This window comes from Ictidomys tridecemlineatus, unplaced genomic scaffold, assembly GCF_052094955.1.
Source record: "Ictidomys tridecemlineatus isolate mIctTri1 unplaced genomic scaffold, mIctTri1.hap1 Scaffold_55, whole genome shotgun sequence".
NCBI lineage: Eukaryota > Metazoa > Chordata > Mammalia > Rodentia > Sciuridae > Ictidomys > Ictidomys tridecemlineatus.
The window spans coordinates 1,430,310-1,458,200 of record NW_027523660.1 but is presented as its reverse complement, the minus strand read 5'-3'; the positions used below and the strand labels follow the sequence as shown (position 1 = coordinate 1,458,200).

At 41.9% G+C, this 27,891-nt stretch overlaps 1 protein-coding gene across 9 annotated transcripts in view; it reads left to right on the top strand.

The window, feature by feature from the left end:
* Positions 1-27,513, top strand: part of LOC144374020 (phosphatidate cytidylyltransferase, mitochondrial) — an 86,500-nt gene extending 58,987 nt beyond the window's left edge. For 4 of the 9 annotated variants that reach the window (XM_078036979.1, XM_078036978.1, XM_078036980.1 and 1 more), the window contains 6 exons: positions 6,438-6,583; positions 15,110-15,275; positions 16,824-16,886; positions 20,219-20,252; positions 20,344-20,441; positions 26,324-27,513. In XM_078036979.1, the coding sequence (XP_077893105.1) occupies positions 6,438-6,583; positions 15,110-15,275; positions 16,824-16,886; positions 20,219-20,252; positions 20,344-20,441; positions 26,324-26,400 (584 nt within the window). In that variant the 3' untranslated portion in view covers positions 26,401-27,513. Of the gene's footprint in view, positions 1-6,437; positions 6,639-15,109; positions 15,276-16,823; positions 16,887-20,218; positions 20,253-20,343; positions 20,442-26,323 lie in introns of those variants that run through there. The other 5 variants (XR_013433544.1, XM_078036977.1, XM_078036983.1 and 2 more) reach the window with 5 other exon arrangements.
* The last annotated feature ends 378 nt before the right edge of the window (positions 27,514-27,891 follow it).

The window sequence follows — 27,891 nt, the reverse complement described above, 5'->3', positions numbered from 1 at the left end:
GGTCCCGTGAGTAGGTCATTTTCACAGCTTTGAGACTTGCTTCAGGCATTGTGTCAAAAGGCCAATTTTCCTCCTGTCTTTCCTAGGCTTCTGAGAACCTAGTATCCTTGAATTGAAAGAATTCTGACCGTTTGTTAAATCCAAATCTCCCAGGACCTCAGAATATTCCAGTATTGAAAGTACCCACCCAGCCTCTCTTCGATTTACAACTTTGACATTTTCTATCTTTTCCCAGTTGAGAGATTATATGGGGTCCCTTGCCTGTGAAGTTCAACATTTCTCCTTCCAGGAGAAGAGAAGAGGAAGGGATAGAGAAAATAGTGCCTCTCTGCGATAATTGGACAAGTTCCTGCTAGTAGTTACTGGCAGAGTCAAGATCTGTCGGTATTACTATGAATAATAATAACCTGTACATTTTATTTAGTACTTAAAGGTCACTTTGACTGCTCTGGGACCCCTATTTATGGCAGCATTATTGTAAATGATGGGTGAGAAAGGAGTAGGTGGAGGAAGAAGGCCTGCAAAATTAGGGACGAGAAAGCTTTCTAGTCCTTCACTTATTCTTAGAAGTCAGCACTTCAGTAAACAGGAAAAGAATACCAAATGACTTTGAAATAGTCACCTGGAGCTTTCTTAAGTAAGTGCAAACTATAAAAATGACTAATTTTAGGTAACGATCCTGGCTTAACATTTATCAAATGAGTCAGCGACTCATACCCAAAGAGCTGAAGATAGAACTTCTGCTCTAAGGAACTTCACACTGGTAAACATGTGCAGGCACGGTGAGTCAGTGGTGAACTGAAAAAACAGCATATGTCAAGAAGACGAGGGGACGTCTAGGGGAAGGGTCCATGACCTTAAGTCTATGGCTGGAGAAAGCCACACTCACTGCATTTTAAGAAGAAGAAAGAAGAATAAGACCTCTGAAAAAAAAGCAGAAACAATAAAAGAAAAAAAATAAGACCACATAAAAATTAAAAACTTGTGCTGCAAGTAATATCATCAGGAAAGTAAAAAGCAACTAACAAAGTAGGAAAAAATGTTTATAAATATATATCTGACAAGGAACTATTATCAAAATATATAAAGAATTCTTTTTTTTAATATTTACTTTTCTAGTGTTTGATGGACACTTTATTTTTATGTGGTGCTGAGGATCGAACCCAGTGCCCCGCACATGCCAGGCGAGTGCGCTACCGCTTGAGCCACATCCCCAGCCCCTATATAAAGAATTCTAACAATTACAATAAAAATAACCCAAGTTAAAAACAGGCGAGGATTTTGTCAAACAGAATATATAAATAGACAATAAGCACATGAAAAGATGCTCAACGTTATTTGTATTAGGGAAGTGCCTGTCAAAGCCACATAGACACCACTTCAGAACAAGATAACTGTGGTATCAGGACAGACACACCAGGCGCACGCAGTGGTGCACACCTGTAATCTCATAGACTAGGCAGGTCGAGGCAGGAGGATCGCAAATTCTCAGTAACTTAATGATACCCTGCCTCAAAATAAAAAATTAAAAGAGCTGAGGATTTAGTTCCATGGTAGAATGCTTGTCTATCATGTTTAAGGCCGTGGGTTCAGTCCTTAGAACTGCAAAAAGAAACTATCTAGTTTGGGCTATAGTCCTTGAACTACCACATAAAATCCTGCACTGAACAAATTGTGTCATTTGCTGCCTGAGGTAGGGCCTAGATCATTGTTATCTCCAGTGTCTAACACAGCTCTTGGGGCTTAGTAGCCACCCAGATGTTCAGTGAACTGAAATAACAGCAATATTGTGACTAATTTTTAAAACAGCAATATTGTGACTAATTTTTAAAAAGGAAAAGTTAACCAATAATTGTTATCTTAGATGCAGGTCTTCCTCTCTCTTCTATCCTTTGCCTATCCTGTGTTTCTTTTTTGGTTTTGGTACCAGGGATTAAACCCCGGACCCAGAGGCTCTTTACCACTGAGCTAGCTACATCTCCAGCCCTTTTCGTTTTTTATTTGGGGATGGTGTCTCACATAGTTACCCAAGTTGGCCCCAAACTTGGAGTCCTCCTATCTCAGCCTCCTAAATTGCTGGGATTACAGGTGTGCATCACGGTGCCAGTTTGCCCATCCTATGTACAAATCTTACTATCAGCAGTATCTGCTTTACTACTTAACAAAATATTCTCTAATACATTAGCTCTGTAAATCTGAAAGCAACTGTGAGGTGATGGAATTAGTAGGATTGTAAAGCCATTTGACAGAGAAGGAAATTGACTCAGAAAAGCTAAATAACTTGACTCAAATCACCCTGGGACATTGCCAACCTTGGAAGAATCTTTCCCTGGTGCTGTGCACCCCTCTCCCACCCTCAAGTTCATAATTATGCCCCTGGCTGCTGGTTGCATGCCTGGATCACAGAGATATAGATGGTTTACAAATCTCTGAGCATCAAATCCAAAGAGAGATTATTCTTTTGTTTGCCTTATTGAATTATTCTGGCAATTCTCTGGGTAGAACATTCAAGAGTTAAAACCAGCAATAAAGATAAAATAAAAGCTAAGAGTCAGTTTTTCTCAATCTGTTGCAAACAGATCTCTAAAGATAAGAAAATTGATTCTTATGATCAGATGCTGGTTCACACTGTGCCCATGATTTTATTCACTTTGTTCTGAAGAAACAAGTAATCAGCCCGTTTACCTACCATCCCCTGTGGCTGGGCTCGGGGTTCTGCTGTGCGGCAGTTGGAGAAATTCAATTCAGCAGACATTTATCCATGTGCCTTCTCTGTGTCGGGCAGTGTAGGAGGGGCCAGGGTTGCAGAACTGAACGAGCCTAGTCCTTGTTCTCAGAGTCCAGGGTGTTCTCTAGGTCCTATAGTCATGGCATGCAGTTGTTCTTTAGGGAGAGGTTTGGAATTCATTTGCTTTTACATTTTAATCAATTGAGTACATGTTGTTTTATATGATGGTTATAATTTTTAATGGTGTTACACTGTTCCTCCATGATAGGATATGGATTTACCATCATAGCTTATCCATCTACTATCTAAACTCTAAGAACTTTGTGTGTGTGGAAAGTATAGAAAGAAAAGGATTAACATGGATATTTAGGACTCAGCAGTGGTGCAAAGTAATCTTTCATTTCAGGGGCAGCCCTGTGAAATTTAGAGTTTGATGACATTTCATCCCTTCAAAGATTAATAGGAGTTTTCAATAAAAGCATCAGGGTTTGCACATTTGGAAGTTAACCCAGCCACATCTCCATTCACATTTGTCATCACACCTGTATGTCTTGTGAATTTATTTTTAAATGTTAGAAGTAATACATCAGCATTATAGAAGTGAGGAAAAATGGCAGAGGAAATGGTTGCCTAAAATGTTAACTACTCTGATACTGAGAGACACTTGGACCTTGGGCACCTTATCTCTGAACCTTAATCTCCTCATCTGTAAAACTGGAATCATTTCAACTTTATGAAGCTTTGCTAAGGCTAAGAGATAGCACAGAACATATATCCAGAACCCAGAATAAGTGTATATTTTATTAGAGCAAAAATAACTTCTTTTGTGTGCATGGTGCTGAGGATGGACCCACATCTGTGCGTGCGAGGCAGGCCCCCTGCCACTGAGCTTCCCTGTAACCCCCCATCTTTATAAGATCCCTTTGTCTAGTTGTTCATGGTTTTTCTTTTTTGCAGTTTTTTTTTTTGTTGTTGTTGTACTTCTGAACCCTCATTATATACAACCCACATTATTATACGACCATTTTCCATGTTGCTATATATGATGGCTGTAATTTTTAATGGTGGTACACTGTTGCTCCGTGATAGGATATGGATTTACCATCATAGCTTATCCATTTACCCTATTGTGCATTTGGCTTGCTTCCAGTGCAAATAACACTTCAACGAACAGGGTTTCTGTTGTTCTTGTGGTGCTGGAGAGCAAACCCAGGGTCTTACCCATGTCAGACAAGCACTCTACCCCTGAGCTATGTCCTCAGCCCATTTTTTTCAGGGGGAGGGGCTACCAGGGATTTAATTCAGGGTCACTTGACCACTGAGCCACATCCCCAGCCCTATTTTGAATTTTATTTAGAGACAGGGTCTCACTGAGTTGCTTAGCACCTCATGATTGCTGAGGCTGGCTTTGAACACCTGCCTCAGCCTCCCAAGCCACTGGGACTACAGGTGTGTGCCCCTGCGCCCAGCCTCAGCCGATTGTTGATATGTTCATACTTCCTGGGAAGTCTTAGGCAAGTACTTAATCTCTGTGGCGGTTGCCTTGTCTACTAACTGGAGAAGGAATGGTCTGTCAGAGAGGAGAGCTACATGGGTGAAATGGGGCAGCACAACAGCCCAGGGAGCAGTGCCTGATGTGTACCAGATGTTTAGTAAACATTACCTCTTATTTCTCTAGGCTTGCTCACCAGCCTTGGGGTTTCTTGATTCATTGCCCTCCAAGGATTTTGGCAGTTTCTGATGTCAACAGCAGTATGTAAAAGGACCAGTTTCTCAACACCCTCATTAGCAGTGATCCTTGGTTTTAACTATGTACTCTCTGTCCCTTTAAAATAGGGTAGAAGCAGGTATACAGCACTTGCCTAGCAGAAGTGAGGCCCTGCTTTTTATCCCTCACTATAATCAATCAGTCAGTCAAATTGGAACAAAATAACAAATTCATTCAAAATTGGGCAGTGTCTTATGGTGGGATCTCTTCTGCACCTTCACCTGAAGAGTCAATGCCTATGCCAAGGTCAAGTTCTTCAGGGTGTTTAGAATTCTGGTTTTCTGAAACCTATAACCCCAGCTGCATTCTACCAAATTATTGTGTAAGTTGGACCTTTGAAACTTAAAAAACCAGCGTATTTTATTTCTTACTGAAATGCAGCCTCTCTGGATAAATTATAAAGAAGAGAGATTTATTTGAGGTCATGCTTCTGGTTCAAGGCCAAGAGACCACATCTGGTGATGACCCTGCTGGCAGAGTCCCACATGGTGCAGGGCATCACATAGTGATAGGGAACTTACATATGTCTGTCTTCTGGGAGGCTGCCGGTGTTCAGTCACCTGGCCTCCACCCTGACCAACCTATCTAATCCTCATTAATCTCTAAAAGGCCCCACCTCTAAGCCCCAGAGTCAAGTTTCTTCCCTTTTAATACCTCCCCAAAGACATTAAACTCCAACATGAGTTTCAGAGAGGACAAATCCTATTCAGACCATTGGCAGACCTCTTTATATTTTTATTTTTCCTTAAATAAGACACCAGTTAGCTCTAGAAAAATCCATGTGGCAGGCAGAGGTCTCTGAATTCTTCTCCCATCTAGAGACAGTAAATTGGCAAGGATAACCAGTGTGCCCTGGTTTGACAGTTAATACTTGTTCTGGTGTAATTGTCTGTAGTGCTCTCTTCATCCTCTAAAATGACCTAGTTTGGATAACAAATTATACCATCCTCCTAGTCCCAGGGGCTTCTCAGAAGCTGGGGCATCTGCCCTTACTTGCCACCTCCCTGGCACTTAGCTCTCTGTCCAAGAAAGGTTTCAGCCATATTTTTTCTCACTGTGCTTAACCTGGGAGAGTCCAGTTTCCTTTTTTTTCTTTCTCTCTCTCTCTCTCTCTTTTTTGTTCTGGGAATTGAACCCCAGGGCCTCACAATTGCTAAGCACACACTACCGCTGAGCTGCACCCCAACTCCTACCAGCCTCTTTTGAATTCACTTCGCCCACTGGGTATTCACTCAAACATTCTGTTTTCCTCTGAGTCTCACTGATGATTGTCAGTAGCAGAGGCAGGCACTTCGCATTTTGTTTCAAAAGTTGCTCTTTGTGCTTGTTATTGATGTTTCAGCTCATTTCATGTCACAGGCAAACATAACCCTCATTTCTCACCATTTGCAACTTTTCAGATTATATCTGCCTTTAATTTCATCTTAAATATAAAACTCTTCTTATTGGGATTTTTAAGACTCACTGCTCTTGCCCTCATCAAATGCAATAAGGTTAATTGCATTCATAAAGTTCCCCAGAAGCCCCAATGCAAACAGATCCACAATGAGTGAGCAATGACAAGGACAAATCTCAAGTGCTAATACACAGCTCCTGTCTCCATGAATGGCCACAGGCAGAGCATTGCTTTTAAGATAAAGGATTATAAGTACAGAATCTTCTGCATTAGGAAAAAAAAAAGAAAAGAAACTAGCTTCTCCCTGATGATTACCTTGTGTACTTAGGTAACTGTGTTTTCACTAGTCTATAGGGCTTTGTGATTTGAGAAGCTCTAAATAAGTACCTCTCTTCCTTGGGTAAGTTGTTCACAGTTTTAAGGAAGCAAAGTGTCTGGGTGAGAGATCCTGCCAGGCCGAAGCAGCCCCCCTGTGTGGGGGCTACAGTTCTACATGCAAATGGGGATTCTAAATGGGAGTTTATTTTTCTGTCTGTTTTAACTAGGTGACTTTCGGATGGTGATTGGAGAGGATAAGACAAAAGTGTTGAACATTGTACTGCCCAACATGGCCCATTTCCGCGAGCTGTACAGCAGCATTCTACAGGAGAATCCCCAAGTGGTGTATAAAACCCAGCAAGGCAGACTGGAGGTAAACCGTAGGTGGGAAATAACTTCCATCGCTCCTAAGGCAACAGCTACATGAGGTACTGGGAATTGAACTGAAAAGACAACTTTAATGAACAGGAATTATTATTATTTTTGGTACTGGGTTACCATTGACCTTGTGATGCTCCTGCCCCAGCCCTCTGAGTTGCTGAATTGTAGTTATCCACCACTGTGTGGCAGGAATTCTTTTTAAAACAAGAAAAGAACAGATAATGTGAAATGCCAGAACAATCATTGCTCATTTTAACGGATTTTGCCATGCTTGCTTCAAGTTAAAGTATTTTTGTTTTCTGCTTTTTAAATTTTTTACTTTTATCAAAATATCTGCTCCTGGTTTAAAAGCCAAGTGGTACCTTGAGGTTTGTAACAAAAAATAGCAGTTCCCTGCTCTGCCCTTCCCTGTTTTCTCTACCTACTCAAGAGGCAGCTTCTTCAGCTTTGTAGCTGATTCCTGTGATATTTACCACCCCCTTCTAAATAATAGGATTTGACTTCTTTCTTGACTGTTTTCAGCTTTATACTTTATTTTTGCCATCCTACTGTGAGAACGAGGATTTTTTTCACTCTTACACTACTCCATCAACACACACACGTATTTTTCTCCTGTTTCACTCCTACTTTTCCCCTCTTACTTCACCCCCTCATGTTCCACTATAATTATTTTATAACTATTCATTAAGTTAATATTCAGCATTTACTTCATTATGACAATCCCCCCATGCTGGGGATGGAACCCAAAATGTTGCACATTCTAGGCAAGTGCCCTGCCACTGAGCACCACTCCCAGGGCTCTGACAGCTTCTCTTTTATTGCTGAGATACAGTATTATGAAATTCCAACTTGTTTCTCCTGGAGTTAATTGCCTCCCCCCTCCCGCTTGCTTGGTTTATTTGGTAGAGTGCTTGTGCTTGCCTAGCATGGGGAAGGCCCTAGGTTCAATCCCACCACAGGAAAAAGAAAAAAAAAAATCCTCCACCTCTCAGAGATCTATAAAACTCATCTACTTATATCAAATACATTGAGTGTTTTCTCCCCAGCCCCTTGAGGACATTCTTCCGTGAGGCCTCTGTTCTGTCCCTTCCTAGGCTACTTGTTTTCTAGGATTAGGGACCTAACTTCTTTTTGTGATCACCCTGAGAATTTCCCTTGTTAGTCTGTCCTTTGCTATTCTGTCTTCTGGATCTTGTGTCTTCCTCCTTCATAATTCTGGTGAAGCATGTTCTGTTAATTCCTTCTTCACATAGATTGTGAGAGCGGCAAGTGTTTGAGATCAGATACCTCTGATAAATCTCTCTCACTGATGGATCATTCAGTCAGTAATAGGCTAGATATCAAATTCTAGGGTAGAAATCATTTTCCCTCAGAAGGTTAAGTCATAGCTTCATTTCTTCTTTCAGTATTGCATTAAATATTTGGTGGTATTCAGATTGCCTATCCTTTGTATATGACCCCTTTTAATCTCTCTGACAGTGTTAAGATATTTTCCTTTTTGCAGACTTTTGTTGTTGTTTATTTGTTTTGGTATTGGGGATTTAACCCAGGGTCTTTGAACCACTGAGCTATTTATTATTTTGTGGCAGGGACCTGCTAAGTTGCTTAGGACCTCACTTAGTTGCTAAGGCTGGCCTGGAGCTTGCAATCCCCCTGCCTCAGCCTCCCAAGTCATGGGATTATAGGCATGTGCCCCCACACCCAGCCACTATTTTTAACTTTTGTGATGACTTGCCTTTATTTTTGTACACGTCTGTTTTAAATTTATTATTTGAGCACTTGGTGGGCCTTTTATATCTGGAAAATTATGAAGTTTAGTTTTAGGAAATCTATTGTTTCTGAAATAATGTCCTCATACCCACTTTCTTAGTTTATTCTTTTGGGAATTCCTGTTATTTGTAGAACTCCTGCTTTGATTTTTTTTTTCCTTTCTTTCCTGTTTCCTCAGGTTTTTCTGTTCAGCTTTCTGGAAGAATCTTTCAAGATTGATTGTTTAACTTTTCTACTGAATTTTCGGGTCCCATTGAGATTCTTTTTTCTTGCTTTATTAATGCATCATCTCTTCCTCAATTCTTTAATGATCTTTATCATAATTTTGAAGTTTTTTTCTTGCTCCCTTTATTTGTCTTTCTTAGTTCCTTTCATTCGCTCATCTATTATATTAGAGGTCTTCCTCAAATATCTGGATGCTTTTTCTGGCCTCTTTTTAAAAAGTGAGGCACTAAAATGCAGACTGAGAGTTCCTTGTGACAGATAGGGTATACCAGCTGATGGGCTTCATATAGAATCATGTTCCAAGTACTTGGCTATTTTATTAGAGGACCCCAAATGTCAGTATCTGTAGAATTTCTTCAGAGAGACATCTAGAGGACAGTGAAGGGTTATATTTGTACATGCCAACTTTTCTAAAAACTGAGCAAAAGAAAAGGATTGGAATTTCCTTTAGTACAAAGCTAAGCTTATTCAAACTCCCTGTGATCTGCAGAAGCAGATGTATGATCTAGTTTTCAGTTGGTTTTGTGTCCAAGGTATTTATAAAATAAATAAAAATTTGTTTTAGTTGCAGTTGGACACTATATCTTTATTTTATTTTTGTGTGGTGCTGAGGATCGAACCCAGCACCCTGCACGTGCTAGACGAGCACCCTACTGCTGAGCCACAACCCCATCCCAAAAAGGAAATATCTTTTTAAAATATAAATAAATAAATAAAATAAAAAGGTATTGTGTCCAACTACAACTAAAAAATAAATATAAAAAAAATCTTGGCAAGGGATGCTAAGGGATCTGTATGTGCAACCCTATCTCCTACTGATCAGGGACATTTACTCCTGTTGATATGTAAGTACCTCATTTCCTGGACTTTCAGCACGGAATTCTAAAGTGATCCATCGAAGTCCTAACTTTAAGTTAGTGAGATATTTGCTGTGTCTTGGGAGAAGCCATCCTCCTCTAAGAACTGGGACCTTTAAATCCACAGATCTAGAGTTTTAAGATGAGACATACTAATTCCCAGGTGGTCATTGGAGGTGATGCTAAGCAGGTCACTCGGTTCCCAGACCTATGTCTCTGTCAATTGGAATGGTATGATGCAGTGGTCATTAATTTGGGACATCTACTACACCATCCCCACAGGGTATCATTGCCAAGCTGGTGCCTTAGCTGTTCCTTGGTATCTGTCATAGACCTTTTCATGCGACCTGCTAAAATTTTAAGCCAGAAAATTATTTGTTGTGTGGGGCAAAAATTGACCCCCTTTGAGAACCATTGTTCCACTGGGTGGTAGTACAGTGGAGCCGTGATCCAGTGCCCACTGCTGTCCCTCCACTCCTCCTTTTCTCTAAAGTGAGCCCCATGATTTCTGTCACAGTACACCATGTTGATGAATCTGAGCCCCATGCAGTGGACTAGCTAGATTCTGTGGACAGGAAAGGTAAAGCTGTCATCCTCTCCTCTCTCTTGGTATTGGGTCTGAACATTGTTCTCTGTTCTGCCTCTAGAACCTAAGGAGGCCCAGCACATCACTGTGCTTCTGTCTTAATGGTGAGAGACATGAGATGCCATAAGTTAATCTCTTCTCTAGAGAAGATGTCCCAGCATTTAGGGATCAAGACTACTTGACCTGCCAGGCACAGTGACACATACCTGTAATCCCAGTGGTTTACAAAGCTGAGGCAGGAGGATGGTGAGTTCAAAGCCAGCCTCAGGAAATTAGTGAGGCCCTATCTCTAAATAAAATATAAAAAGGGCTGGAGATGTGGCTCTGGGTTAAGTGCCCCTGGGTTCAAGTCCCAATACCAAAAAGAAAAAAAAGATTATTTGACCTCTAAAAATCTCACCTAGGTGGTAGGCTCTGGGAATCTTCATCAGTATCTCAGATCCTCTGGAATGAATCTATCTGCCAAGGCCTCCGGTGTACCTGTTCCTTATAGCTCACCAGGTGACACGTTATGTCAGTGATCTAGATCAACATGGTGATATACCGAATGTCTAAATAAACTAGCTTCCTTCAAGTATAACAGAGGGGGGGGATTTCTAGCTGTGAGGCAAACCATAAAGTGTACTATTTTCTGTCCCATGAGGGAGAGCTGATTCTCATCCTCTGACCTAATTGAGATGGAGAAAAGTGCGCTCATTCACTATGTCTGTGATCCCAAAGGCATTCCCATAGTTTTATTGATCTGCTTTTAGAAGATTTACCACATCTGGCACAGCAGATGTTGTTGGGGTTCCTACTTGCTTGAGTTTGTAACAGAGTCTGCTGAAACCCACCAGGCTCTATTTGGTTTTATAAGGGCCACACTTTTTTTTTTTTTAAAGAGAGAGTGAGAGAGGGGAGAGAGGGAGAGAGAGAGAGAGAAAGAGAGAATTTTTAATATTTATTTTTTTTTTAGTTCTCGGCGGACACAACATCTTTGTTGGTATGTGGTGCTGAGGATCGAACCCGGGCCGCACGCATGCCAGGCGATCACGCTACCGCTTGAGCCACATCCCCAGCCCCTATAAGGGCCACACTTAATGGGGATATAATGGTGGTCCATCAATCCTTGTGTTTGTCAGGATTCTCCAGAGAAACAGAACCAACAGAGAGAGAGAGAGAGAGAGAGAGAGAGAGAGAGAGAGAGAGAATGAATGAATGTGTGTGTGTGTGTGTGTGTGTGTGTGTGTGTGTGTGTGTGTGTGGAGAGAGAGAGAGAGAGAGAGAGAGAGAGAGAGAAAGAGAGAGAGAGAGAGAGAGAGAGATTGATTGATTGATTGATTTTAAGAGATTGGCTCATGAGTTGTGGGATCCAGTGATTTCTTTTTTTCATTACTGGGAATTGAACCCAGGGATGCTCTGCCCCTTAGCTACATCCCCAGCCCTTGTTATTTTATTTTGAGACAGGGTCTCCTGACATTGTTGATGGCTGGCCTCAGCCTCTCAAGTCACCAGAATTATAGGCATATGCTACTGTGCCTGATGAGGTCTGGCAAGTTTTGAGTTTTGAGACCCAGGGAGGAGTCAGCCTTGCAGCCTTGAGTCTAGAAGCAGAATTCCTGGGGTTGGGAGAGAGACTTTAGCCTTTTCTCTTAAGTCCTTCAACTGATTGGATGAGGACTATCCATAATCACAGAGGGTAATCAACTCTACTCAAAGTTGACTGATTTAAATGTTATTTGCATCTTAAAAATACCTTCCACTCAACATCTACACTGGTGTTGAACTCAGCAGCTGAACGCTACAGCCCAGCCCAAGGAAACATAAAATTAGCCACCACATCCTAGAGGGCTGCAGCTGGTACTAATCACTGCCATCTCTCCCAGGGTGATGTTTTATTTTTTCTTTACTCTTTTGGCCAACAGAAAGAGTGTCAACTTCACAGACTTCCACTTGGTCTTCTGCTCCATAGCAGCTCCAGAATTCCATCTTGGAGTCTGCCTGCGAGGACCACCCCTGGCACCAGTTGTGTAAGGTCCAGATTGGGTAGATTTGCTAAAAAAGGCTTCTGGTCCTGCGGTGGTGCTTGGGAGCCAGAGGGCCCCTCAGAGTTGTCCCAACTTGACCCAGAGGCTAGGCTTTGTACTCTGGCATTGTCCAGTTATTGGATACAGGCAACTCCCTTTGGCTGGAGACAGTTCTAAGAAGGACTCCGGGAGGGGGACTTGGCTGACTTTCCCAGTACCTTGGTCCACCTCAGATCCGGGTGGTGGGCCACAGTGTCTACCATCACAGGACTCTGTCTGCTTTTTTTAAAATATGAGTTTTATTGATGTATTTTTTATGTAACATAAAATTGAATCCAGAGGCACTGTACCACTGAGCCATACCCACCACCCTTTTTTATTTTTTTATTCTGAGACAGGGTCTTGCTAAGTTGTCCAGGATGGCCTAGAACTTGAGATCTTCCTGCCTTAGCCTCCTGAGTCACTGGGATTATATTTGTACACAATTCATTGGCCTTTATTATATTCACAGAGTTATGCAGCCATCACCACAGTCGAATTTTAGGACATTTCCATCACTCTGTACAGAAACCCATACCCATTAGTAATCCCCAGCTTTCATCTCCCCCAGGCAACCATTAATCTACTTTCTGTCTCTATGGATTGGCCTACTCTTCATATAATGGACACTTCATATAAATGGAATCATATAATATGTAGCCTTTTTTATATCTACTTTTAAAATGTATTTTGACTTTCACAATTTAACTGCTTTCACTTTCACACTTTAATGAGAATCTAAAAATAAAAATAATCATTTTACTAATTTACTTGAACATGTCACCTAGTAATTTTTCTTTAAATACGATTTCAAATAAAAATTCCAGTGCATTCTTTTCCTCAAGAGAAAGCATTGGCAAACACTATTTTCTAATTCCTCATATTACTCAAGCCATTTTGGCATTTCTAAAATTCCTAGAATCTATATTTCATTGCCAAAGCATAACTTAAATATAATATCCTTTTGACCTATTTCAATACATGGCTCCAAAACAAGAATCTATAAAAATCATTTATAGGATATTCTACAGAAATATGAACATTTTTTGTCATCTGTATAGCCAATGATACATAAAGGTGGAACCTATGAATGTAGAACAATCCTAGTAATAAATATGAGGTATTTAGATTTTGTAAAAAACACCTGTGTATCTTTAATGGAGCCACTAATGGTATTTCCTTCTTCTTTGCATATATTTTTTTAAACAAAACTAGAAAATTCAGGCATTTAATATATGTAGACTTAATAAATATTTGTTGGGTTAGGGTTGTAGCTCAGTGGTAGAGCACTTGCCTTACATGCTGAGAGTCTCCTTCTAGGACTGCCGCTGGCACCAGTTGTGTAAGGTCCAGATTGGGCAGATTTGCTAAAAAATCTCATGGGTTCAATCCTCAGCATCACATAAAAATAAATAAAAGATATTGTGTCCATCTACAACTAAAAAAAATATTTTTAAAAAGTATAATAAAATAAATGTTTGTTGAATGAAAAATATAATAGAATGAGTGAATTCTAATTATTAAGAAAATTGATCAAAGTTAGAAAACCTGAATCTAAAATTTCATACATTTATTTGTCCAGGTTTTTTGTTTTTTAACTATTCTCTTAAATAAGTTAAGGCCCAAACATTTTTTAAAAGAATATAACAGAGGGCTGGGGATGTGGCTCAAGTGGTAGTGCGCTCGCCTGGCATGCGTGCAGCCCGGGTTCGATCCTCAGCACCACATACCAACAAAGATGTTGTGTCCGCCGAGAACTAAAAAATAAATATTAAAAATTCTCTCTCTCTCTCTCTCTCTCTCTCTCTCTCTCTCTCCTCTCTCTCTCTCGCTCTCTCGCTCTCTCGCTCTCTCTTTAAAAAAAAAAAGAATATAACAGAAATTCCTACTTAGAAAATAATGTGGTGGGGGCTGCATTTTGAGGCTTAGTGATAGAGCGCTCGCCTGGCATGTGTGAGGCACTGGGTTCGATCCCTCAGCAGTATATTAAATAAAGGTATTGTGTCCATCTACAAGTGAATATATATATATATTTTTTTTTAAATAAAATTACATGCTGTGCTGCTTGCGGCAGCATTGCTGATTCTCCTCTTGGCAGGCAAGCAGTGTTTACATGTAGACTTTTTAAAAATGTGATTCCATGAAGCACAGTAAAGTGTAACGGTGAAGCTGGTCTGGTCACAGTCCTGTGACTACCTTTTGATTCAGTGGTTTCCAGGAAGAGTCTAATGCATAGTTTTGTATGTTTTATTCATGTATCTTTCACAGTGTACTTTAGAACTCATTAGGAATAGAGCCACTCACATTGCTCAGTCTTATTTAGCAAGTGACAACAGCTAAGTTATATTGATTCATTCCCTCATTCATCTAATATATTTTGAGTACCTACTATGTGCCAGTGGATGAAAAGTGAATATTAGTCTTCCTCGTCAGTATATTCCTGCAATTTGTGAAGTCCAATGTAGTATGTAAAAGGCTGTAAGGACAAGAAGCACAAATTCACATGTTTCCCTCTATTACTGAATGTGTGATCCAGTGATGTTAACTCAAGGCTGCATTTAACATGGGAAGATGATCTAAGTGCCCTGGTTTGATAGGTATTTGTTACCTGTAGCCCACCTTTTGTAACTACTAGAGACAAATAGAAATTTTAACTGAAAGTCAGAAACTCATCCTTAAAAGAGGCTTCTCTTCTTTTCTTTTGTCAAAATGGAGTATTATAGGAAAAGAATTATCCTTTTTGAAGGAACTTGGTACTCTAAACATGAAGACATTGAGTTTAAGAAAGAAGAGAGTTTCCCTAGCATGCTGCCTAGGTTAGGTGTGGGTGCTTATTGTTTGTGTGATTTGAATTGATTTTACTTTATTTTTAACAGAAGAAAAAAACACACTTAATTACATATGTATGCATGGGAGCCCCACATAATATGAGATCCCTGCTTTTGTTATTTTAAATAGAAGCCATGTGTCTCTGAATATTTATAGAATTCAAAGCACTTCCATAGACATCATCTCTCTCTTTCTCCCCCCCTCAGATAGATAAAAGCCCAGAAGGACAATTCACTCAGCTGATGACATTGCCCAAAACCTTACAGCAACGAATAAATCACATTATGGATCCTCCAGGAAGAAACAGAGATGTGGAAGAAACTTTACTCCAACTTGCTCATGATCCTGACTGCGGTGATGTGGTGCGGCTGGGTATGTTTGTGTTTGAGGCGAGGACGTGCTAGCTACAGTTAAAGCAGGCTTTGTGTGCAGTGGAGAGGTATTATTTCTTCCTTCTTCCCCAGGAGATTGAGAGAGAGATTGCCTCAGGGAAGGAGAAAAGCTCCAACACTTTGGGGTTTTTCCCAATCTACATTTTCTTTTCCTTTTTTTTTTTTAAAGACAGAGAGAGGGAGAGAGAGAGAGAGAGAACTTTTTAATATTTATTTTTTAGTCCTCGGTAGACCCAACATCTTTCTTTGTATATGGTGCTGAGGATCGAACCCAGTCCGCACGAATGCCAGGTGAGCTTGCTACCACTTGAGCCACATCCCCAGCCCCCAATCTACATTTTCATTGGCTTGAAATAAGGTGGTGGAAATCCTTTTTTCAGATTTCTATATCCCAAATCACTGTCAAAGGGAGAAGACACACTGCTTTTCGTTCCAAGAGCATAACTTCTAGAAGTTGTTTAAAAGATGGGCCTGTGTTCTCCATGGTGGTCTAAGAAGGAAGGAGACTGGTGACATTTTTAATGTTTTCATAATATCACACTAGCTGGGACACTGCTCTCCCCAGCCACTAGATGTGTCTCAGTCTGTGTTCAGCAGGTTCCTTCTGGCATGGCCCACATTTCACAGCATCTTCCCCAGGGCCTCCCCAAATGTCAGAAAAAATCGGAAACTACAGAGATCCACTTCCCCAGAGGTGGTAAAGGTAATTTACGAGGTCAGCCAGTAAAGAAATAATTACAAATTGAGAATGTCTCTCAAATGAGTGCCTTCTCCTCTTATCATTTATTAAGCTTTTAGTGAGCCCCTCCCAGGTGCAGGCCTCCCTGCTAGATGTAATTCTCAATCACAGTGCTGAACACTGCTGTCCTGGGTGGCTTCTCGCTCTCCATCAGGACCTGCCCAGGTTTTCAGAGCACACATTTTTATGTTCCCTGCTGCAAAGTTCTGAGGCCCATTGTTGTTGTTTGTTTTAACGTGTCCTAGTAACAATCTGACCTCTGCTGCTGCTTTGAAGGGATGGAAGACTTGTACTGTGGCTCCTCACTTGAATACATGTGTTTTCATGATGGAGATTTTTCTCCTAGATTTAAAAAAAACAAAAACCACACACACACACACAAAAAAAAAAAAAAAACTTGGGGTTTTTTTTGTTTGTTTGTTTTATTTTGATCTTTTCACATTTTGGAATTGAAAACCAAAAACCTTATGTGGACTGAAATTCCTAAAATGGCCTTTGAGGGTTCCCTGCTCTCTGTTTCTTGTTTTAAGGTGAGCTGGCCTGGGCCCAGAGCAGTTCAGTCATTTTTCCGAGCTCACAGAGCTGGGCGGTGCCAGAGCTGGTCCCTCCAGGGTCTTGACCCTCAGTCCTGATGCCCTTTTCACTGCCACTCTGTGGCAGCAGAAGAGCTGGATTTGCTGCTTTTACTAGATAACTAGAAAGAATATTTAGTTTCAGGTTTTAAAACTGTTAAGATAACTAACATCTGTTTTCGGTTTTCTTGGTGTCCTGTTTGTTTTTTTCTCACAGGGCTTTCAGCAATCGTGAGACCTTCCAGTATAAGACAGAGTACCAAAGGCATTTTTACTGCTGGTAAGAACTTTAGGAAATCCATATGGCGGCGACTGGATTGTGGCTCCGTGGGCGACTGCTGGCCTAGCATGCATAAGACTGCAGACTTGATCCCCAGCACCCTACAGAAAAAGAAAGGAGAGAAAAGCCATAATTCACACACCAGCTGGGTTGAGTGGCCTTAGTGCTCCTGGTTAAAACCAAAATACGACTAACTTTCCCTGAGTATTGGTGAAAGGCTGAACTCTGAGTGTCACACACTGAGATGTTTAGTAACATAAAAACAGGCCCAGGAGCAGTGTCATCTGGTAGCCCAAAAAAGCCACACCAGTTGAGGTGCTGTCAAATGTTTCGACAGCTCCTTCCTGGCAGGGCTTCTTTCCTTATGATTTTATATTTATCACAGTTCCACATACAGAACATTGTAAAACAGCAGTCCCCTGCACTCCCGACCCTTCTTCCCCCACTTCAGAGATAATTCCAGGTCTCTAGAGTTATTTTTGGTTTTATTACCATTTCTGAGAATAATGAGTTTCTCTTGCTCCTTCAGTGTTTATCTTCAGGTCCAATCTGTTGGTGTCTCACTATGGGGGATCAGAATTCGACTCCTGCATCCACCCTCACCATGCTTATTCTCTGGTTGTCTCCATCCTAAAATACTTGTAGTTTCGCCAAGTCAGCATTTAGCATTTAACTTTTTTTTCATGGGGGTGGGTACTAGGAATCATACCAAGGGGCTCTTTACCACTGAACCACATCCCCAACCCTTTTTATTTCTTACTTTGAGACAAGGTCTCACTGAGTTGCTTAGGGCATCCTTAAGTCACCCAGGCTGACCTCGACCTCATGATCCTCCTGCCTCAGCCTCCTGAGAGCAGGGATTACAGATGTGCCCCACCACACCCAGCTGGCATTTAACATTGTTATGAGCCACATGATATCTTTTCCTCCCCTGCAGTGGAGAGTGTCTCCACCTGTCCTTTTGTCTTTTGTGGGAATTCAGTGTCACTGTGTCTTTCGCTTTATTAGTGTACATACCCATTTTGATGAAGTGAAGCACATGATCCAGTGATTTCCTGAGAAAGGGTGCATAGGATACAAAGTTGGGGGCTATGCATGGCTGAAAATTTCTTTATCTACTCTCACACACAATTAATACTTAAGTTGGATATCAATTAAAAACATCTCTCTTTAGAATTAGAAATTCTAGTCTTTAGAATTCTGAGATCATTGCTGCCATATGTTCTCACTGCGAGATGCTGTTGAAGTGCAAAGCCATTGATTCTTAATCCTTGACGCATGCATGTTCTTTCTGGAAGACCATTAGGTCTTCATTTTTTTCCCAAGGCTTTTAAATCTCTCAGTGATGTGCTTTGATATAACTCTGTTTTTGTCTGTTTTATTGGGTAATCATTGTCCTTTCAGTTTAGAAACTTCAGAATATAAGAATACAAGAAAAAATTCTTTGAATCTTTCTATGATTTCCTCCCATCTGTTTTTATTCTCTTTCTAGAACTCCTTTTCTTCAGATATTGGACTCCCAGACTAGTACTTGAATTTTCTTTTTTGCAGTCGTAGGGATTGAACCCAGGGGCACTCTACCACTGAGCCACATCCCCAGCCCTTTTTATTTATCTTTTTTTTTTTTTTAGAGACAAGGCCTTGCTAAGTTGCTGAGGCTGGCCTGGAATTTGTGGTTCTCCTGCCTCAGCCTCACAAGCTGCTGAGGTCATAGATGTGCGTCATTGTGCCCAGCAGAGTTTTCTTTCTTTTGTCTCCTGTGTGTTACCTCTTTGCTTTTTTGCTAATTTCTGGGGAGATTTTCTCAACTTTAGTTTCCAATCTTTCTGTTGAGTTTTTGTTCTGCCTTCTTGTTTGTGTGTGTGATGCTGGGATGGAACCTGGGCCTCCCACATGCCAGACAAACTCCTTACCACTGAGCCACATCCCCAGCCCTGCTCTTACATTTTTCACTTCCAGCTCTTTTTTTACTCTCTGAATGTTCCCTTTTATTATTATTGTTGTTGTTTTTTATTTACATCCTGTTCTTGTGTTATGGCCTTAAACATTTGAACATATCCTTAGATATTGCCATGTTTTCCCTCCAAAGTGACCATATTGATTCATAGTCCCACAAGCACTGTTTGAGAACTTGCTCTTCTCCCCATTCTTCCCAAGGAACGATTGGCTTTCCTCCTTCATGTTGATCATCTCTCACGTGCTAGCTACTCTGGATATAGAAGCAAACACAGCACTGTTCTGCCTTCCAGGAGCTCGAAATCTAGAGAATACAGATGTATTAATAGAAACTGGTAATCTTAGGAGCAAATAGGACTGAAGTAGCCCCAGAAAGGGAGTGATCTTTCCACCTGCACCTGCCCCCTGCATTTGTGATCTCCTGGGCATTGGTGTGGTCTTTCAGTGTCTTCCAGCCCAGCTGCCTGAGGGCCCATTCAACATTTGGGCCTCAGGACATAGCATCGCCCTCCTGAACTTCTAGAAAGATTTGAAGTAAGGATCTTCCTACCACTTGCGGGTACAAAACTTTGCAATTCAAAGTAAGATCATCATTTAATCTATGTTCTTGCTGGTTTATCCTGGCAAGACTACAGGTGAGGTGCTTTTGTTTGCTTGAGTGATTCAGGCTGTTAATTAAGGCTTTGCATGATCGCCACTCCCTTGCCATGATCCTTCTCGAGGCTTGACGATTTGTTTTCTTGATCTTGGCTTTCTGTTCTATAAGGAATATTAGAATTATTATTGTTACGTTTTTAGTTGTGTTAATAATGTGGTTATGGGGTTTTTAAAGACCATTTTCTTCCAGAGATAACATACTAAAATATCTGTGGATGAAATATCACAGTGCCTGGCACTGGCCTCAAAATAAAGCATGATAAAGAGAAGTGAATAAGGAGTGAATGACACAAGATTAGTCTTGAGCCGATATGTTGTTATAGCGAGTGGGGAAATGTGGAGATCTGTCATACTATTCTGTGTGGTGTTTTTTGTTTGGAGTTTTTTGTTTCTTGGTGTATTTGTTTGGTACTGGGGATTGAACCCAGGAATGCTTACCCACTGAGCCACATCCCCAGCCCTTTTTTTTTTTTTTTATTTTGAGACAGGGTCTTACTAAGTTGCTGAGGCTAGCCTCATACTTGAAATCCTCCTGCCTCAGCTTCCTGAGTTGCTGAGGTTACAGGCATGTGCCACCATTACAGGCTCTGGGTTTTTTTTTTTTCAATAAGCGTGATTTTTTTCTCTAATAAAAGTGCCATCATCATCATGATCTCTTATACCTCCAGCCTGGAATGAGACTGATCCAGCCTCTTTTGCTTATTCTTTCTCATTGCCAGCAGGGGGCAGTGGATTGCAGAGCCTGCAGCCCAGGTGTGTGGGGGGGTGGGGGGGTGTGGGGTGGGGGGGTGTGTGTGGACGCTGCTTCCCCTGAGCACTTATTTGCTTCTCTTTCACTTCTAAGGATGCCACATTGCACCGTGGAAGTAGAGCAACAGAGAGTATGTAACCTGGCTCTGAGGCTGCAGAAACTGGAGAATGGCGAGCACCTCTTCAAATTCTGTGGGTTTCCCTACGTAGTACTGTGGTTTCTGTTTATGGCAGTCATGGGCTATGATGAGGTGCTGAGTGCAATGCCAGGGACAGGGACTTGTGAACCCTGGAGACTAGTGTTCACATCTTGACTTCTGTGACTTGAACCACTTGCTTAGTTTTTCTGATTTCTAATTTCACAGAAATAATTATGCCTGTCTTACTAGGTTGTGAAAATCTTAAGACGTTAAGGTAGTCCCCATCTTCCTTCCCTCGCAAGCCTCTACCCCTACAGGGGTAGAAAGGAAGATTTCCTCTTAGCTAGAATTCCGCTAAGCCTGGGGAGACAGCTAACCAAAGGGGCTAAGCTTGGGGTTAGAAGACGTTAGTTTGAGGTTCTATTTTTTCGTTTCTTCATTGTTTAACCTTGGTATGTTAATGATCCTGTCTCCCATGAAACAGGGATACCAATACCCAACTCACAGGGAATTCCGAGGCCTAAAAAGGCATCTAGGATGCTATATAAATGTCACTCTTCCTAGAAAGAAATGGAAATCAGGTATCTGTAACCAGCTCAGAGGATTATGCATCTAGTATATTCTGTTAGAGGACATGGTAGTGTATTCTCATATAGCTTGACACTCTCTCATAGTTCTTTTAAAATTTCCTGAACATTGGATACACCTATGTTCCAGTGTGAGAACAGAAATGCTTCCAAAGCTAAGCACTATTGTTTTTTTCCCCCTCTTTTTCCTGGGAGTTTCTTGTTTAGAAAATAATATCAACTTCTCCTAGACCAGGCTGTTAGTAGACTAGTGTCTTTCTCATCAAGGTCACAGGTCAGCAGCTGAAGCCAGCCAGCTCAATACTATAAAAGACTGTGGCCTCCTCATACCTGCCTCTCTGCCTGTCATGGTGGCAGCAGATGGTGTCACTTCTCAAGTTGGTGATGAAAAAATACAGGAAGAGAGGGAGAGGAGGGGTCAGACCCAACTCAGGTTCTGGTTTGGACGGTAGAGGCTGCTCTCTGAGCTGGAGGAGGCTCTGAGCCTGATTCTCAAAGTCTTGCTTTGTTTTCCATCTGGCTTTGGACAGTCAGACTAACTTCTGGGTCAGATACCTCTTTACCACTTCAGCTTCAAAAGATTCAAGTGAATTAACAAGGCAGGTTTGGTCTTGTTCCTGAAGAGATTCTGGAATGCCTCAGTTGATCCTCTCCAGCCCTTTCCTGAAACACAATAGAATGTCACCATTTCCTCTCTGATTTCTTAAAACTAAAGTGTTTCTCCCAATTTTTTTTCACTTCAAATTTAAACAAAAACATGAAAGTTTTTTCTTCCAATGCTTTTTTTTTTCAGTACTATATATTGAACCTTGACACTCTCTCCACTGAGCTACACCCCTCACCCTTTTGATCTTATTTTGAGACAGGGTCTTGCTAAGTTGCCAAGACTGGCCTGGAACTTGTAACACCTCTGCCTCACACTCCCAGGCACTGGGGTTATAGGTGCACACCACTCACTATGCCGTGCTGAAAGTTCTTAGAAAAAGTTGTACTTTTGCCTCAGGAGAAATTTTCTTTATAGGTATGTCTGGCTATGGTTGGAAATTAATGGGAAGAGTGTAAGGGGCTTCCTGATTTGCTCCCTAAAAAATCTAAATATAGAATTATAGGAATATAGAGACCAGTCATCCTAGTCATATCTCTGGCTCATAGTGTTTTCTGGAAATTTTGTCTGTCAGGGACCCTTCCACTTAAGGTCACACAGAGGCCTTCCGTGTTCATTAACTTTGCTGCAGGTCACTGAAGTAGGCTGGACCTCAGCATAAGAGATGCCTCAGGTACCCTATGTTGATGGAGATTTCTGTGTTCTTCCCGGGCAAAACTTCCTTCTGCAGCACTAATCCATATCGTAATGACTAGCCTGAGCATCTCACTGCAGAGGATGGATGCTTCTAAGGGGACATTGCACCATTTTGAGCAAGGAGCAGAAGACAGAGCCAAGTTTCTCTCTCACCAGGCTCTCTTCTCTCAGAGACCATCTAAAAGTGTTCTGGGGAGTCATAGAATTCCTAAATCACTACCCTTTTCTCTAGAAAGAAAGCAGAAACAAAGAACAAGCTTAATGCATGCTCAGTAGGATCCTGTGGATTGTAAGCTCTGTGAGGTCAGAGACCACCCGCCATCCATGCCAACACCCCCAACAGCTTGCCCAGTGTGCACAGCAGCATGAGTGCCCAAGGACTCTCCCACTCCCCCCACAGGCGCTGCTTCCCAAGGCTCCGCACCAGCCTGACTCTCAATGCCATGGTTCTGTTTTGCCCATTCTGGAGCTTTATGAGAATATGTGCTCTTTTGCATCTTCATTTCTCATTAGTCCTCAGAACATCAGGCGCATCATGTGGTTGGGAGCGGCAGGAGTCCATTCATTCCCATTGCAGTCTTCCCGGTGCATCCACCCTATTGTTGATGGACACTTGGGCGGTTTGCAGTCTAGGACTATGTCAGATAGTGCAGCTGTGCATGCTTTTGTACTGATCTTCTAGTGAGCATGCGCATGCATTTTGGTCAGGTGTATACTCCAGGAGAATTTCTAGGTCTCAGAGCATGTGAAGGTTCAGTGTTAATAAATAACAAATAGTTGTCCAGCTTTACAGTCCCACTAGCAGAGTTCCTGTTGCAGCACCCACTGGCTAGAACTTGATAGTGTATGTTCTTTCCAGTAACTAGGTATTGGTACCATCTTGGGGTTTAATTTACATTTTTCTGATGACGAAGGAAGTTGAGCATTGTTTGTTTCTAATATGTATATATATTTTACTTGTAGGAGGACACAATACCTTTATTTATTTATTTTTATGTGGTGCTGAGGTCAAACCCAGTGCCGCATATGAGATAGGCAGGTGCTGTCCCATTGAGCTATAACCCCAGCCCTTGGCATTTTTTGTATGCTTATTTGGATATCCTCTTTTGAGAAATATCTAGCCTAGTCTTTGGCCCATTTTTCTATTGAGTTGTGTGCCTTTTTCTTCCTGAATTTTCTACATAGTCTTGATAAAAGTCCTTTATTTATTTGTTTACTGGTGCTAGAGATTGAACCCAGGGCCTCACATGCCAAATACTTGTTGTACCACCGAGCTACAGCCTACATGTCCTATATATGTTATATAGGTAATCTGAGGATTATTACTTCACCCTATTAATGATAACTTTTGGTGAAAAGAAATTCTTAATTTTGCTTAGTCCGGTTTATCAACTTCGTTCTTTATGGTTAGCAGTTTTTTTTGTGTTTTGTTAGGAAATTTCAGTCTATTTCAAATACAGGGAGTTTAAGTCCAACACTTTTGTTGAAATGAAAACATTAAGGCAGAAAGGGCCCTTTTTCTAGTCTGCTGGGTTTTGACCCTTTGCAAATGTTGGATCCCTTTGCAAATCTGTCTAAAACTCTGAACCCTCTCATAGAAGCACATGTAACACATACATGGCGCACTTCCCTGCAGTTTCAGAGCGTTCAAACTGAGGTCCAAGCTTCCTACGGGCCCCTTTTTAGAGCCCCTAACATTTTACAGAAGAGGTAATTGACCAATAAGCGAGCGTCACGCACCACGCAGCTTGGCCCAGCTGGGCCTAGAACCCAGGTCTCTGGACTTCTGTTCCAGTACTGTTTATAACCCATTTCCCTGCTACAGTCCTTCTGAGAATCTCTGTTTGGCAGAGCCCAGAAGAGAATGTGTTTAGTCGAGGAGGTTTCTGTCCACCAGTAGCAGAAGATGGCTGCATGGTGACGTTCCTCCGCTTTGTGTATTTACCTTAAATGTTTGAACTCCAAGGAGTCTGTGACTAAGCTTCCTGAAGGTGAGCTGGGAATTATCATGGTCTGTGCATCTGCCTCGAGCCGTGACTCAGCGCCCTGGGGTTGCTGCATTGAACTTCGCAGTGTGCAGCTAACTCCCTGCATTCTGCTCCAGTTCCTGGTTAGTTCTGGCTGTAATTTTAAAAAGCGCCTTATGTAATAAGTTACCAGCCTCTGTTCTCAAGTGGGTGAGGTTTACCAGAATGGTTGCTCCAGGGAGAAAATTAAAAAGGGTGGAAGCAGAGAAAGGAGCTGTGAGCTTCTTGTCGGCCTATGTCAGTTCACAAGTAGTCACCCAGTAGATGGGCCAGGCCACAGGAGCCAGAGTTGTTAATAATTTTACCTGTACCTGTGGCTTTCTCCCTGTCACTGCCCACAGTAACTCCTTCAAAGGTTCTCAGTGAGCCAGGTACAGCACCATGTGCCTGTAATCCAAGTGACTTGTGAGGCTAAGGCTAGAGGATCGCAAGTTTGAGGCCAGCCTCAAGAACTTAGCAAGACCCTGACTCCAAAAAAAAAAGAAAAAAAAATGGTTTTTTAATTGTTTAAAGAGCTGGAGATGTAGTTCAAAAACATGTCGGATTCTAAGCAGACTAGGCAGTATACAGGAGGCAGAGCCAGGTATTTTAAAGAGATCACTGAAACCCCAATACCGGGCATGTCTGGAATGAATCCTGTTACCTTGTCAACATGCTCACAAGCACAGTGCTGGGGATGTGCATTCCAGACTCACAGCACGGTCATTGTGTACATCTAAAAGTGAAAAAGACTATTGGGTTCTTTGGGCCACATACACCCTGAATGATATCACTCTCCACATGAAGGAAGTCAAGTCCATGGTAACATCCTGGAGTAGGAGCCTATCAGATCTGACAGACAAATAGCATTCCCACTTATTTTATCCCATTTTATGTCTTTGCCCTGAGCGCCCCCCAGAGCAGCTCTTCTGTCTCATCATGTAGTTATGATTAAGTCATCAAGGAGTGCTAGAGGGTCAGCTAGGGGTGCTAGAGGGTCACCTAGGGGTGCTAGAGGGTTACCTATCTGAATAAGGTGCATTTGTTCTGACATTTCAAAAGCATTTATTGAGCACCTACTATGTGCTTCAGAGTGTTGTACTATACAATGGGGATGCAGAAATTTATCGGACAAGGTCCCCATCCTCAAGGAGCTCACAGTCTAGCCAGAGGGACGGGTGAGTCCTTTGATAGGCACTATACAATGGGGTAAGTGCCACTCGGGAGGTGAGCAAGCACAGGTGCATGAGACCATCTTGGCATTTCTTGGAGTAGGAATCCTCAAGCAAGTATCAAGTCTACTAGGCAGAAAGTGGTGGGAACAGCAGGTAGGCAGCATACACAGGGACACAAAAGCAGCAAGCTGAGGTGCTTGGAATATAAGCCTGAGAGGGGGAAGGAGCAAGGATGCCCAATCACAGACTTTTTTTTTTTTTCCTATATATAACTAGGGATTGAACTCAGGGGCACTTTACCACTGAGCCTTTTTTATTTTATTTTTATTTTTCAGTGCTAGGAACTGAACCTAGGACATCATTCATCCTAGGCCAACGCCATACCACTGAGCTACATTCCCAGCCCTTATTTTTTACTTTGAGACAGGGTTTCACTAAATTGCTGAGGCTGGCCTTGAACTTGGGATCCTCCTGCCTCCGCTTCACAAGTTCTGGGATTACAGGCATGCACTACTCTGCTGGCTGCATACAGGCTCTTATCTGTGCCTTTCTCCTTTTTAAGAGATCTACCAAATCCAAAGGCTGACAACACACTCATAACTCAAAACTTCACTTATCCCAAGGACTCAGGTTTTATTGGCATCCATATCACTGTTTCAACAGATAGATACCTAGACCAGAATCACTTCCCCCTTACCAGTCACGATAACCTTTGGTAACCTTTCACTCCCTGAGCTTCGGAGCATCCCCGTCTGCCCATCACTGCCCCACTTCTAGAAAAATCTTCCATAGAACATCCCTGAACCTCTCTGCACATCCATCCCAACAGCCTCCATTTTCTCACCCTCTCTTCTTTTCTCTTTCAGGCTTGAAGAATTCAGTGATTTACAGTTCACTAAAACTGCACAAAATGTGGAAAGGATGGCTGAGGAAAACATCCTGATTTTGCTTGCTTTTTATAAGTGTTATGTATAGATGAATAAAGTGTTTGATCCTTTTTAACAGAACAGTGTTTGTTACCTTGACCCACTGCGTGAATTTTGAAGAGACTGCTATTTGTCTTCTATTTGATTTTTTTGAAATGTATTCATCAGATATTTACCCAGGTGGGATTCCAAATATGTAAGAGGGCTGAGCAGCCAAAGAAGAGAACCATGAGTCCTGCATTTTGTAGACATTGGAGATCAGAGACACGACAGGTGATGTGTGCACAGATGGACATGCAGCCCAGGAGGATTGCAGGCTGGGTAGGCGGAGCTTGGCCTGTCTGCTTCTGTCCATAGTCTCTCTCTTGTTTCCTCTGGCTTTGCCAGCAAGAGTATCGTGTGAGGATTTTTCTGGATTAGGCTTTTTATCTTTTTGTTTTCCAAGGTGTGTGACAGAGTGACTTTCAGATGAGGAGCCTGAGACAGACACTACAGAGCCTACAGACATGTTTAGGCAACAGGACCCCCATGACAGTTACCTGGACTAACAGGATGGACTCATTCATTCTCCCCAGTCTCTTTCCATCTCTCTGCTGTTCGCCCTTCACAGTGTTGGTGTCTTACTGAAGCTGGCTTCCCTCATAGTTGTGAGAATGCTGGCAACCATTTCCAGGGCTGTCGTTTCCCTGTCCCATTTTGAGGAGACAGAAGATTCTTTTCAGGACTTATCTTAGAAACACAAGAAGGAAAACTTCCCAGCAGCCCCCAGCAAGCCTCTGTTTGTATTCATGGGCCCTAATTGAGTGACATATTCATTCCTGAGCCATTAAGTGACAGAAGGATGGACCATGCTGATGAGCTCAGGCCTGAGCTCCTTACCCCTCTCCAAGAGGCCGCTTCCCCACAGGCTCTGGGACTGCGGAGAAGGACTGGACACCTGAATAGAAACTGAGGAGGAAGGGCATCAAGAAGCAAGCCCATATCCATCTCATTACATGGATCTGTCCAGTCAAAGCTCAAGATTCTTTTTTCCTTCACAGCCATGTGACTTTGGATGAATTATTTAATCTCTCAACAGTTTCACCATCTGGGAAACAGGGATAACATTACAATATTTCATGAATTGAGAACTAAGATTTATTCATTCTTTGTCATTTGCTGCCATCATCTTTTGTACCATGGTTTTTGTTATTTTCTTCCTTAAAAAGCTAAGATGATTTCCCACTGCTTATAGGACAAATAAGAATCTTACCTGCCTTGCTGGGTGCAGTGGCACATGTCTGTAATCCCAGGAGCTTGGGAGGCTAAAGCAGGAGGATCGCAGGTTGAAAGCCAACCTCAACAATTTAGTGAGGCCATGAGCAACTTAGCAAGACCCTGTCTCAAAATACAAAAAGGCTGAGGGATGTGGCTCAGTGGTTAAACACCCTGGGAACCCTCCCCAAAAGGAAGAATCTTACCAGCCTCAACCATACCTTCTATAATTGGGCTTTATTTTACTTAAACCT